This window comes from Scyliorhinus torazame, chromosome 1 (genome assembly GCF_047496885.1).
Source record: "Scyliorhinus torazame isolate Kashiwa2021f chromosome 1, sScyTor2.1, whole genome shotgun sequence".
In the NCBI taxonomy this organism is placed as follows: Eukaryota; Metazoa; Chordata; class Chondrichthyes; order Carcharhiniformes; family Scyliorhinidae; genus Scyliorhinus; species Scyliorhinus torazame.
Window position 1 is genome coordinate 274,128,636 of NC_092707.1, and position 12,000 is coordinate 274,140,635.

The 12,000-nt window shown below is 43.7% G+C and overlaps 1 protein-coding gene across 9 annotated transcripts in view; it reads left to right on the forward strand.

Moving 5' to 3' along the window:
• Nucleotides 1-12,000, forward strand: part of LOC140421442 (1-phosphatidylinositol 4,5-bisphosphate phosphodiesterase beta-4-like) — a 677,584-nt gene that overhangs the window by 454,587 nt on the left and 210,997 nt on the right. For all 9 annotated transcript variants that reach the window (XM_072506170.1, XM_072506171.1, XM_072506164.1 and 6 more), the window contains 6 exons: nucleotides 3,480-3,559; nucleotides 3,669-3,753; nucleotides 4,268-4,358; nucleotides 6,362-6,457; nucleotides 6,573-6,593; nucleotides 9,784-9,887. In XM_072506170.1, coding sequence (XP_072362271.1) covers nucleotides 3,480-3,559; nucleotides 3,669-3,753; nucleotides 4,268-4,358; nucleotides 6,362-6,457; nucleotides 6,573-6,593; nucleotides 9,784-9,887 — 477 coding nt within the window. The remainder of the gene's footprint in view (nucleotides 1-3,479; nucleotides 3,560-3,668; nucleotides 3,754-4,267; nucleotides 4,359-6,361; nucleotides 6,458-6,572; nucleotides 6,594-9,783; nucleotides 9,888-12,000) is intronic.

A 12,000-nucleotide genomic window follows, 5' to 3' on the forward strand; every position in this document is an offset into this window, starting at 1 on the left:
ATATAACATTTTGATAATTAATGTTTGACTGAACAAAATATAGGACTTCCTCACTGGTATGTTTTATATTGTGTTTCACATTTAAACATTGAACCAAAGTGTCTCAGCAACTGTTAAAAATAATTACATGGTATTATGGTTTCCCCATCTGTCATAGTGTAATTTCTCAAATTAATAATGCATAAATTCAGTTGCTTAAATGTGTGTTTACAGAAAACATCTTGACTTTTATCATATGGTATTGTATTCCAACTATGCAGATTACTAGATGTTAATTGAATAAAGGACAACACATAGTATCATTGATGTCAACAAAAAACAACGGGGCGAATTTGAACTCGCCGAACCGTGTGTGGGATTGGTGACATGGATACCTTGTTTCTTGATTAATAAGGGGATCGGGTTATGGGGAGAAGGCAGGAGAATGGGAATGAGAAAAATATCAGCCATGATTGAATGGCGGAGCAGACTCGATGGGCTGAGTGGCCTAATTCTGCTTCCATGTCTTATGGGTTGAAAGCCCGGAGAGAATCGGGAAACGGGATTCTCCGTGGAAAGATCATGTTTCCCGATTTTCCCCGGTATGTGCCGGCAACATCGCTAGATTCACCCCCACAAAGGGCCAGGACCTCATTTAAATAGATTTTAATGCACTAAACTATCAATAACAAGCCCACCCACCATATGTTCCCCCCTCACTAAATATTTACGTCGGCAAGGTTTACAACAGGCTTGGCCAAACGAGAATCAGTCGACGAGATCCCTCCGGGGGTCAGAGGTAAGTTTAGCACCCAGGGGGGAGAGATGGCCAAGGGTTGCCAGGGCCTGTGCCATGGGAAGGCCATCGTCGGAGATCCCTGGAGGGTGGGCACTGAGCATGAGGGAGGATGATTTTCAGTGTGGGGGGGGGGGAGGAATGTCGGTGATAATTATTGGGGTGCGGGGGAGAGCCCCCGATAATGGGGTGAAGGCTGGGGCTGTTAGGTTTTGGTGCTGATCGGTGTCCCGGTCTCTGTGGAGCTGGTTGCCGGCTCTGTCAGGCCCTGTCCTGCCAGAGTGATGGTGTAAGCCACACCCACACATTTGTTTCTTTACAGAAGCTCAAGATTTGGCCTGTGCAACTGGAGAGCTACACACCAGTTTTCAGTATGAGCCTGACAGGTTGAAAAAGCCTTGTAAGATTCCTCCTTGGTCATTTAGCGCAGTCAATTTTTCTATTCATATTTGGGATGTGTTTGGCTTTGGCCAGGCCAGCATTTATTGCCCATCTGTAATTATGCATGAGGAGATGATGGTGAGCTGCTGCTTTAAACTACTACAGTCCATCTGGTGTAGGTTGTGTACTGGTTATGTCACTGGGCTAGTAAGCCAGACACCCAGGCTAATGCTGTGGGGACATGGGTTCAAATCCCACCACAGCAGCTGGTGGAATTTAAATTCAATTCATAAATCTGGAATATAAAACCTCGTCTCCAGTGTTGCTTGTTGTAAATACCCATCTGGTTCATTAATGCCCTTTAGGGACGGAAATCTGCCATCCTTACCTGGTCTGATGTACATGTGACTCCAGATCCGCAGCACTGTGGTTGATTCTTAAATGCCACTCTGAAATGGCCTAGCAAGTCATTCAATTGTATCAAACCTTTACAAAGTCTAAAAGGAATGAAAGCGATGGATCACCTGACATTGACCATTGCACCTGAAACTCCAAAGGCAAACCCAACTCGGTTGACCTTATAAAGTTCACCGTACTCCTGAGCGGCTTGTGCTAAATCTGGGAGAGCTGTCCCATCGACTAGTCAAGCCTTACAGACACCCCAGACGCCATGTTCACCGTTCCAGAATATGTCCTGTGCTACCAGCAGGACAAGCACATCAGATGTGCTATACGGCATGGTTCTGTACTGCTGGGTGGGAGTCCTAAACAGTGGACTCTGTATGTGGACCCCATCAGATCAAACATGGACAAGACAAATTGGTAGGAGTGACCATCACATAGTCTTTATGGAGACAAAGTCCCGTCTTCATATTTAGGAAATCTTCCATCGTGTTTGGCACTACCATTGTGCAAGATTGGATAGACTTCAAACGGATGCAGCAACGCATTGGGCATCCATGTGGCACTATGGGCCATCAGCAACAGCAAAATTGTATTCAACCACGACCTGCAATCTCATGGTCCAGCATAAACCCCACTCCACCTTTCACACCAAGCCAGGGAATCAACCTTGGTTCAATGAAGAGTGCAGGAGGGCATGCCAGGATCTGCACCAGGCATATCTAAAAAGGAGAGGTCAACCTGCTGAAGCTGCAACACAGGACTACCTGTGTGCCAAACAGCGGAAGCAGCAAGTAATAGACAGCTAAGCGATCAGACTTAAGCTCTGCAGTCCTGCCATATCCAGTTGTGAATGGTGGTGAGGGTCCTGGCCCTGGGTCACTGTCCGTGTGGAGTTTGCACATTCTCCCCATGTCTACGTGTGTTTCACCCCCACAACCCAAAGATATGCAGGCTAGGTGGACTGGCCACACTAAATTGCTCCGTAATTGAAAAATAAATAAATGTGAATGGTGGTGGGCAATTAAACAGCTAACTGGAGGAGGAAGCTCCACAACTATCTACATCCTCAATGACCGGGAGCCTAGTACATCCGTGCAAAAGATGAGGCTGAAGCATTTGCAAAAGTCTTCAGCCGGAAATGCTGGTGCATGATCCAGCTTGGTCTCCTCTGCAGGTCCCCAGCATCACTGATGTCAGTCTTCAGCCAATTTGATTCACCCCACGTGATGCCAAGAAATGGCTGAAGACACAAAGTCTGAGTCCTGACAACATTTCTGAGCTTAGTACTGAAGACCTGCGCTCCAGAGCAAGCCATGCCCCGAGCCAGGATGTTTTGAAAAGGCTACAACACTGGTATCTACACGGATGTGGAACATTGCCTACTTATGTCCTGTCCACAAAAAAAGGGACTAAATCCAACCCAGCCAATTGCCACCCTATGCACCACACAGAATGGTGTGCGATCTGGTGGGGAGCTTGCACCTAGCGGTGCTCCCATGTGTCTGCTGCACTCCATTTCTAGGTGCCAGTGGCTCGTGGGTTTGGAAGATGATGTCGAAGCCCGATGTTATTCAGGCCCCTGCCTCTTATTTTTCGTTTTCATGGCTATGGCAATGGTGGGGTGAGTTAGTTCATCCTGAGATTCCTGTTAAGATTTGATGGCAGTCGGTATGCTGATGGATTTGTGTAACCTGTGCAGTTCTTGTTTGCTGACATCCACACAAATGTATTGATGGTTGCAATGTAATTATTACAGGACAATTGGCAATTGATGACTAGGAAATAAGCGCAGTTGAATCTATTTATTCTTTTTTGTACTCAAAGAAAACCTCGAAGCTTTAGTCGTTGTAGCTTTTGAGAAGTCAGTGATTATATCAGCCTTATTTAAATCCTCTTGTTGCTGCCATTTTCTTGACAGGATGTAGTTCAAGCTATCAGAGAAACAGCGTTTGTGACATCTGATTATCCTGTTATCCTTTCATTTGAAAATCACTGCAGGTAAGGTCTTACATAAAGTTCAATGAATAGTTTTCTGCAATTATATTAAATGCTGCAAAGTTCTATGGACTAGGAGATACAACTATGCCAAATTATTCTTGTTTTACAGTAAACCCCAGCAGTACAAGATGGCCAAATACTGTGAAGAAATGTTTGGTGAACTTTTACTGAAGCAACCCTTGGAGCTCCATGTAGTATGATTGCTATTTTTATGTACATATATTTTTTTAAAGCAATTCAAATTGAAACCTATTACAAAGTATTGAAGTGGACGTACACAGGCCTATTCAGCGTTGTGTTCTGGCCCAGCGGGTAATGCTCTCGCCTCTGATTCAGGGGATTCTGGCTCTCAAGTCCCACTCCAGGACTTGAGCACGAAAATCAAGGCTGACACTCCGATGCTACATTGAGGGAGTGCTGCAGTGTCAGAGGTGCTATCGTTCAGAAGAGATGTGAAACCGAGGCCCTGTGCGCATTCCAGGATTTTGAATATCAGCGAGGGAGTCTCTCCCCAGTATCCTGGCAAATACTTGTCCCTCAATCAACATTACAAAATAAACATTGATTATTATTAAATTGCTGTTTTTAGGAGCTTGCTGCCTGCAAATTGGCTGCTGCATTTCCTGCAATACACCAGTGACTGCACTTGTGATGCCCTGTGGCCATGAAAGGCACTATATAATTGCAAGTCCTTTTATTACTTTACAGCTGGAAGCTAGCCGACCTCTGCCATCCCCGAATGACCTAAAAAGGAAAATACTCATCAAAAATAAACGGTTAAAACCTGAAGTAGAGTCAAGTAAGTTTGGAAATCTGTAAGATCTGTAAAATCTGTAAGGGGCAGCACGGTAGCCTTGTGGATAGCACAATTGCTTCACAGCTCCACGGTCCCAGGTTCGATTCCCGGCTTGGGCCACTGTCTGTGCGGAGTCTGCACATCCTCCCCGTGGGTGCGTGGGTTTCCTCCGGGTGCTCTGGTTTCCTCCCACAGTCCAAAGATGTGCAGGTTAGGTGGATTGGCCATGGTAAATTGCCCTTAGTGTCCAAAATTGCCCTTAGTGTTGGGTGGGGTTACTGGGTTATGGGGATAGGGTGGAGGTGTTGACCTTGGGTAGGGTGCTCTTTCCAAGAGCCGGTGCAGACTCGATGGGCCGAATGGCCTCCTTCTGCGCTGTAAATTCTATGATCATCTATGATCTGAAATGGTGATTGAGTAAGAATAGCATAGAATAAATGTTTGTTTTGAGAAGATTTCAGTTCTCTGAAACAGAATAACTTCCAACTTGCTGGAGAAAACGGAATAATGATGAACAAATCTGAAGTGTTGAATCTCTTTCAATTAATTAGTATCTTATGGAGCTACCACCATCAGAACTTGCTAACCTGCAGAATTTGTGTAGTTTTGTTAAAGATGCTGAGAAACTGCATAACAATCACGGGTTCCTGTGTGAGTATCAACATGTCTGGAAGGAACATCAAGAATGGAATTCATTCTAAAACCATATTTTGGTTTAAAATTTTTTTTTAAATGACAAACTTTTAACCCACACCAACCATGTCATTAAAATTACTGATTGGCAGACTTTCACCCCAAGAGTGTTGAGAATTTTTTTTTGTTAAGTATTTCAGCCTCTAATTGTTATGCTCCAGATACCACTAAAATAAATAATGTCTTTATCATAGATTATCATAGAATATACAGTGCAGAAGGAGGCCATTCGGCCCATCGAGTCTGCACTGGCTCTTGGAAAGAGCACCCTACCCAAGGTCAACACCTCCACCCTATCCCCATAACCCAGTAACCCCACCCAACACTAAGGACAATTTTGGACACTAAGGGCAATTTATCATGGCCAATCCAACTAACTTTAGTGTTGCAAGGGTTTGTTTGGTTTCACTAAGAGGCCTGGAGGCGTGTGTGGCTGAGCATTAAGTATTTATTAACAACTCATAAGTGTGTATATATATCTCTCCACGGTACAGCCCTGACTCCATGCTGGCTTCTGCTGGACTGCATTCTAACTGTGGGCGGTACGGGTTCCCCAGTCCCACATTAACCCCTGCTGTGCCAAACACCCACATACTAAATTTTAAATGTCAGCCAGTTTAAAAAGATCATTAACTTGTATTCTCAAATGTTTCTCTTTGTGGAGAGGGTGCTGGTGGACTGTCAGCCTAGAGGCATAATAAATCTGTTGTTGCAGCATCTTGCCTCACTGCATTTGGGCAGTAATACAATCTGAGAACTGATTATCTGCAGAATGGGAAAGGGCAAAGTTATAGGCGTCACACACACATACAAACAGGCAAATGTATCTTGCAATGCACTATTTAAACTGCCTGGAAGGTCAAACTCTGAAATTGTGAACTGATTTAACATTTATTTGGCATTTTAATGTCACGTCATCTTAAAAATGCTTTTTTCTATTTTTATATCTGATTTATTTCTCTCTGCTTTTAATCTGCTCCACTTTAATTGACTGATGTAGCTGAAACACATACAAAGGCGGGGAGACGTTTTAACAGGGTTTGAAGAGTCGACCAGCCAATCCTTTTATAGATAGAAAAGCCCAAACAGCAGTACACTTGACCTTAATAAACCTTAAAAACAAAGCAAGTTCATTGAAAGATGTTGCAAAGTGAAACCCACACCAGGATAAGTCATCTAAGGCACGGCCGCCAATGTTAATATGACAGTGCAGGAGGCCACTGGAATGTGAACTTCAAAAAAAGGTTCAGTGAGGGATGAATCCTATTAGTTAGCCGTTCATCTAATGCCTTTTAAATCAATCTTGATTTCAGAACAACTTGAAACGTTTAGAAGGCTGATGGAAGGTGGGGAAACATCCAGCCCAGCTAATATGTTAGAAGATGAAAATGAAGAAGAAACAGAAAATGGTAACTGTGCTTCAGAAAGTTGGCATTGATTACTTCTTTTTAAAAAAAAATTATTATTGTCCATGAGAACAGTTTGTTTGAATGGTTGTAATTTGTTCTTGTCCTATATTTCTAGCTGACCTATCTCCGAATTCCGGTAAGAAAAGTAGCTGCGGGTAAATAATTGGGCCTGGTAAAAAAAAAACTATTTTATTCCTATCTTCTTATAATGTTGAAAGTACCTTAACAATCTTTTGGAAAGTGGCGCATTATGCAGTACTTAACCTTCTCGGGTTTAGCAGGTCTGAAATCCAAGCAACTTCTTCTAGTCACTGCGGAGAAAGCACGTTACCAATCTTTGCCGAGAGAACAAAATCTTCACAGAAGCATGTCGCACATAATCAAGAAATGTTCAGAACTTAAATTTAATGTTGAGAACTTAACTAAAACTGGACCTCATTTCGATATCAATTTGACATCTTAGCATGGGTTTAATTGTTTTTGAACCCCCAAACCCCCTCACTGACCTGCTTTCTCCACAAACACTGACCTAGTCTAATTGATTAATCTAACTGTACCATTTTACTCTTGTATGAGTTCCCACACTTGTGGTGGATCTGAATGAGGATTGTGGCTGACTTTACTACATGCAGGCACCCAAAACTCTAATATGTATGTGAGGAGCTACAATTATCCAATTGTTCTGAAACCACCTTATTTAAAGATGTTGGTGGGTCCAAACTACAGCATGTGCGCAAAACGTGACCAATATCATTGGGCCCACAAGTCAAATTTAGAAACTTAACTATTTGTAATTGTTCTTCGGCTGCAAATTAAATAGAAAGCCCTATTTTCATAATGTCGTTACCACTGCGATTAATGAAGGTTTCGAAAAAAGTGAATCACTGCCAACACCTTTAAAAACTCAAGTACCTTTCAATGATACTGCACTAAATAAACCACAGTGTGTCAGCCTTGAACTACTGTACCTGTATGGTTGCTGATGAGTTTAGTCCTCTGCATGTTAGAGGGTGCTGGAATAAGGAATGATCACGCACTCAACATTTTACACGAATGCATTCTTTTCAAAAAATTCTGTTATCCAAGTTTTTGAGCAGATGAATAAAAATTGCATGCTTGTTCAAACCGCTGTATTTTACTGAACTTATTGCCTGTGCCAGTGTAATGATTTTTGAAGGAGTAGCCGCAATGAATCTTTTTTCCTGAGTGCTTTTAAGTCACAAAACATGCTATTCGGTAACTATTTTATAGCACACCCTCAAATCAGCTATCTATTGTTGTAAATCTATATTGACAAGTAAAGAATGTGCTGAAGAAAGTATTTCAAAGCCCTTTACTGCCTCAACAACCTCAAAGTTGAGCAAATTGTTCAGCATCAAGACTAGTCTCTCAACAGTGAGCTGCAGTCTGTCTGATTTTGCGGACACCATTATTATGCTGCCGTTCATTCCTTCACATCATTCGTTCCACTGGAAAGGCTGATCAAGTTTATCAATATTTTTTTTTAAAAGATAGATGAGGCACTGTCAGTGAAGAATAAATTATCCCGTGCAATACGGCCCTTTGACAACTTTTGTAACTATGCAGAAAGGAACAGAAGCAAAAGATTTAAACAAACAGGGAGGGCCAACTAACTTAGATGAAAGCAAAATACTGCAGATTCTGGAATCTGAAACAAAAACAGAAAATGCTGGAAAAATCCAGCAGTCTGGGAGCAACTGTGGTGAGAGAAAATAGAGTTCATGTTTCGAGTCCGTATGATTGAGCTCGAAAGGTTAACTCTATTTTCTCTCCACAGATGCTGCCAGTTCTAACTAACTGTTGTTAGTGCTGCTTTGAGGGTTTGAGCTGCCGCTACTTTAGAGTAATCCTTATGTCTTGCTTATATGGGCTTTTTTTTAATGGAATAAAGTAGTTCCCTCCAGGTCTACTGCCAGCTCTCTCAAGTTATTGAATGTGACAAAATGCTGTGTTAGTTGCCTCCTTTTTAGAATTGACTATCCTCTGCTCACTAAAATATTGCTGGCAGTTCCCCATTCTGCCAAAGAACAGTCCCTTTTTGACCTGAAGGTTGACCTTTTTCCCCTTTTCGGTCTATAATTCTATCCAAATTTGGTGCGCTGTGCATCTGGAAATTAAGTTTCATGTTCTGAGGGCATATTAGCTCCCATGCAAGCATTAAACTATCATCATTACCAGCTTGTTGAATAGCCAGAATTTGCTTTGGTCCCACCAGCAAAGTTCCATTCTCTGAATTCTATACTTCATAGACAGTTGTTTCTGGGGCTTTGTTACTCGTTGAAGATTCTGAAGAGAAAGGGGTTTTCTCGTATTTTTGGAAAACTGAGGAAAATATAGTCCCTAGTCTCTTCGTTCCAATTAGCACCTTTGCACCATTCCTGATTTTACCTATGATTCCCCTGTCAAAAGATTTGAAGGTGAGATCGTGTCAACTGCAGTGCCTGGCTCCATGCCCAACCTGTCTCTTATCTTGTTCGGGCGGGCGGGGGAGGGGGGGGGGATGCTTTGGGCAGCCTGCCTGCCCTTGGCCCTTTGGCCACATAAGTGCCTCATTTTGCTCCCGCCGTTATTTTATCCACATCGGGAGGGGCGGACATCAGTTAGTCCAGGTGAATTGGGGGGGGGATGGTGGGACCTCTTTTGTGGGGAGGGTCCCCTGTTCCCATCGGAGACTCATCACTGCCCAGTCTCTCTAACTAGGTACCCGTCACCCATCCCACTCCCCTCACTCACACCTCAGACTTGCCCTCAGTCCAGCCTCCATGACCACTCCATCCTTGTGGACTGGCTGCCAGTCCCAGCATTGGTCACTGCTCCAACCTTGCACTGCTGTAACTACAGAGCTGATGGCCAATCGGATTAGTCAGTATCTCCCTGAGGTGGAAGTTCCTCCTCAGTTGGAGATGGAAGTCTCCCCGGACGTTAAATGGCTGGGGGCAGCCAGTATCCCCACCTTCCCTTCTGGGGTGGCACGGGAAACCCCACCATTCAAAAATCCTCACACAAGATGAAGGCCGTTGGCCGATAACGAGGTGACAAGAAGCAGGCATAGTGGTCAGCAGTCATTTATTTCTGAAGAATTTGAAGTGCTAAAGTCAAGGCCACTTTTCAAAAAACAGTGGGGATAGATGAATCATGTGTATCCTACAAGTATAATTGTAATTTGCCATGTGGTGTACAATCCTTGGGTTTTTTATTTTGGATGTGGTGTGTTATTAATTAAAAATACTTTCAACTCTACTGGTCTTCCAGTCGCATCATACTTGGTTTGATATGAGCAATGATGGTATTTGTTCCATGTGTAGTTGACCTAAATGAGGAGGCTCATCCTGAGCTGAAATTCAATAGTGAACTTTCTGCAGATGACATTAGTCAAGAGAAAGAGGTGCTTATCAATAGCGTGAAAAAGGTTGGTGTCTTATTTCTAAAAGCAAAAGTTTAATATTGTCTACTTTGCCATGCATTCTAATATTTTACCGCTATTAAACATGCAGGTTTAATTTGCTCTTGCAAAAATTATGTTTGCAAAAAAAAAAGTCATCTTACAATATCTGAATGCAGTTGTTAACTCTCCTAACAATTACAATGACATTATGCTCAAGGTAATGTTATGCAGACTGTTGCAAGAGAAAATTAGTTCTTTGCTATTCTGATATTTAAGTGAGCATGTCGGATTTCAATGCTGCATCTGTCAGTCATTTTGGACACTTACTCTAAAAATTAATATTTTATTTCCGTTCCAGTCCGGTGATGTTTAACATCACTGCACAACAGTGTTACGTTAATTTGGTGGAAAGCAATACCTAAAACAGATTAACTGGTTGTTTATTTAATTGCTCTTTGCAAGAGCTTGCTGTGGGCAGATGGCTTCTGCATTTCACAGAGTTGTTACGGGGTAGAAGGAGGCCATTTGGCCCATTGTGTCTGCAATGGGTTCCTGCAACACAACAGTGGTTGCACTTCAAAAATGTACTTAATGGCCGGAAAGTGCTCTGAAGTCATGAAGGACATTATATAAATGCCAGTCTTTTATTCTTGGAATCCATAACCTCTGACAGTAAGTGGCTTCTAGAGGCCTTCAGAGGTAAATCCAACACAATCCAGGTACAAGGCGAGGATGGAAAGATTTTGGGAGTTGTTCTAAAATTGGCCATCGATCACTTTTGAATATCTCTTCAGTTCCAAACTCTTTTATCCATATCAGCTGATACCTAACGGCTGGGGAGCCAGCAAGAGACACAGATTATCTTCTTTGGGGAAGGCCTGCTGAACAATAGGGCAATCAGGCAATTAATGGGCCATCTCAGTGGGCCTTCGATGGGTTCAGCTGTCAGGGAGTGGGAAGTCCCACCTGATGTGTGCTGCTGGCCAGTCAGAGGCTGGTGGAGAGCTGAACTCTTGCTCAGCAATGCCACCAAAGAGGTAGTGTCAGCTGTGGGAAATGCACTCTCCAGAGGCATAGGATTGCAAAACGACCCAAGACAGAGATAGCTGATGGTTTGGGCGGGGAGGGGGGGGGGGGCTGGAAATATGTCGGCATTGGGAAGGGCTGGAAAATTCAGCCCCATAATGCAGCATGTTTAATTTGATCAAGATTTAAATTTTGACTGGGCGGCTAACATAGCCATGATAAGGAAGTGGGTGGTGTGGGGGGGGAGGGGTGGGGGGTGTTGGCTTGGGAGCGGGTTGAGGCAGCCTCATGTAAGGGTACCAGTCTGGGGCGTTGGTGACGGCGCCTCTGCTGTTCCCGCCGGCGCGCTTCTCCACCAGCCCTGTAGTGGTGGCGGCCCTTCGGATGTGGGGACAGTGGAGGAGGCACGTGGGGGCAACGGGAGCATCGGTCTGGTCCTCTATGTGACAACCATCGGGTTGCCCCGGGGAGGTTGGATGGGGGGTTTCGGGTATGGCGAAGGGCGGGGATTGGGCGGATGGAAGAATTGTTTTTGGAAGGGAGCTTCCCTAGCTTGAGGGCGCTGGAGGCCAAGTTTGGGTTGACGAGGGGGAACGAATTCCGGTATATTCAGGTGCGGGAATTTTTGCGTAGGCAGGTGCCATCTTTTCCACTCTTGCCACTAAGGGGGATCGAAGATAGGGTAGTGTCTAGAGGATGGGTGGGGGAGGAAAGTGTCTTGGATATTTACAAGGAGCTCATGGGGGCGGAGGAGACGCAGACCGAGGAGCTGAGGCATAAATGGGAGGAGGAGATGGGAGGGGAGTGGGGCGGGCTACGGCAATTGCACTATATACTTTGTTTACTGTACAGTCCTTTTGTTTTCTCGTTCTGTAATTCTACTGTTTATAATGCCAAAAAATACCTCATTAAAATTGCTTATTAAGTAAAAAGATTTAAATTTTGGACATGCAGCCAGTGTTAGTGATGAACTTCACTCTCAATGTAAATGATAGTTATAATTAAAATTGTAATCTATTTATAGACGGGAGTTTCCCTAGCTTGAAGGATTTGGAGGAGAAATTTAAACTGCCAGCAGGGAATGGGTTTAGATATCTGCAGGTACAGGATT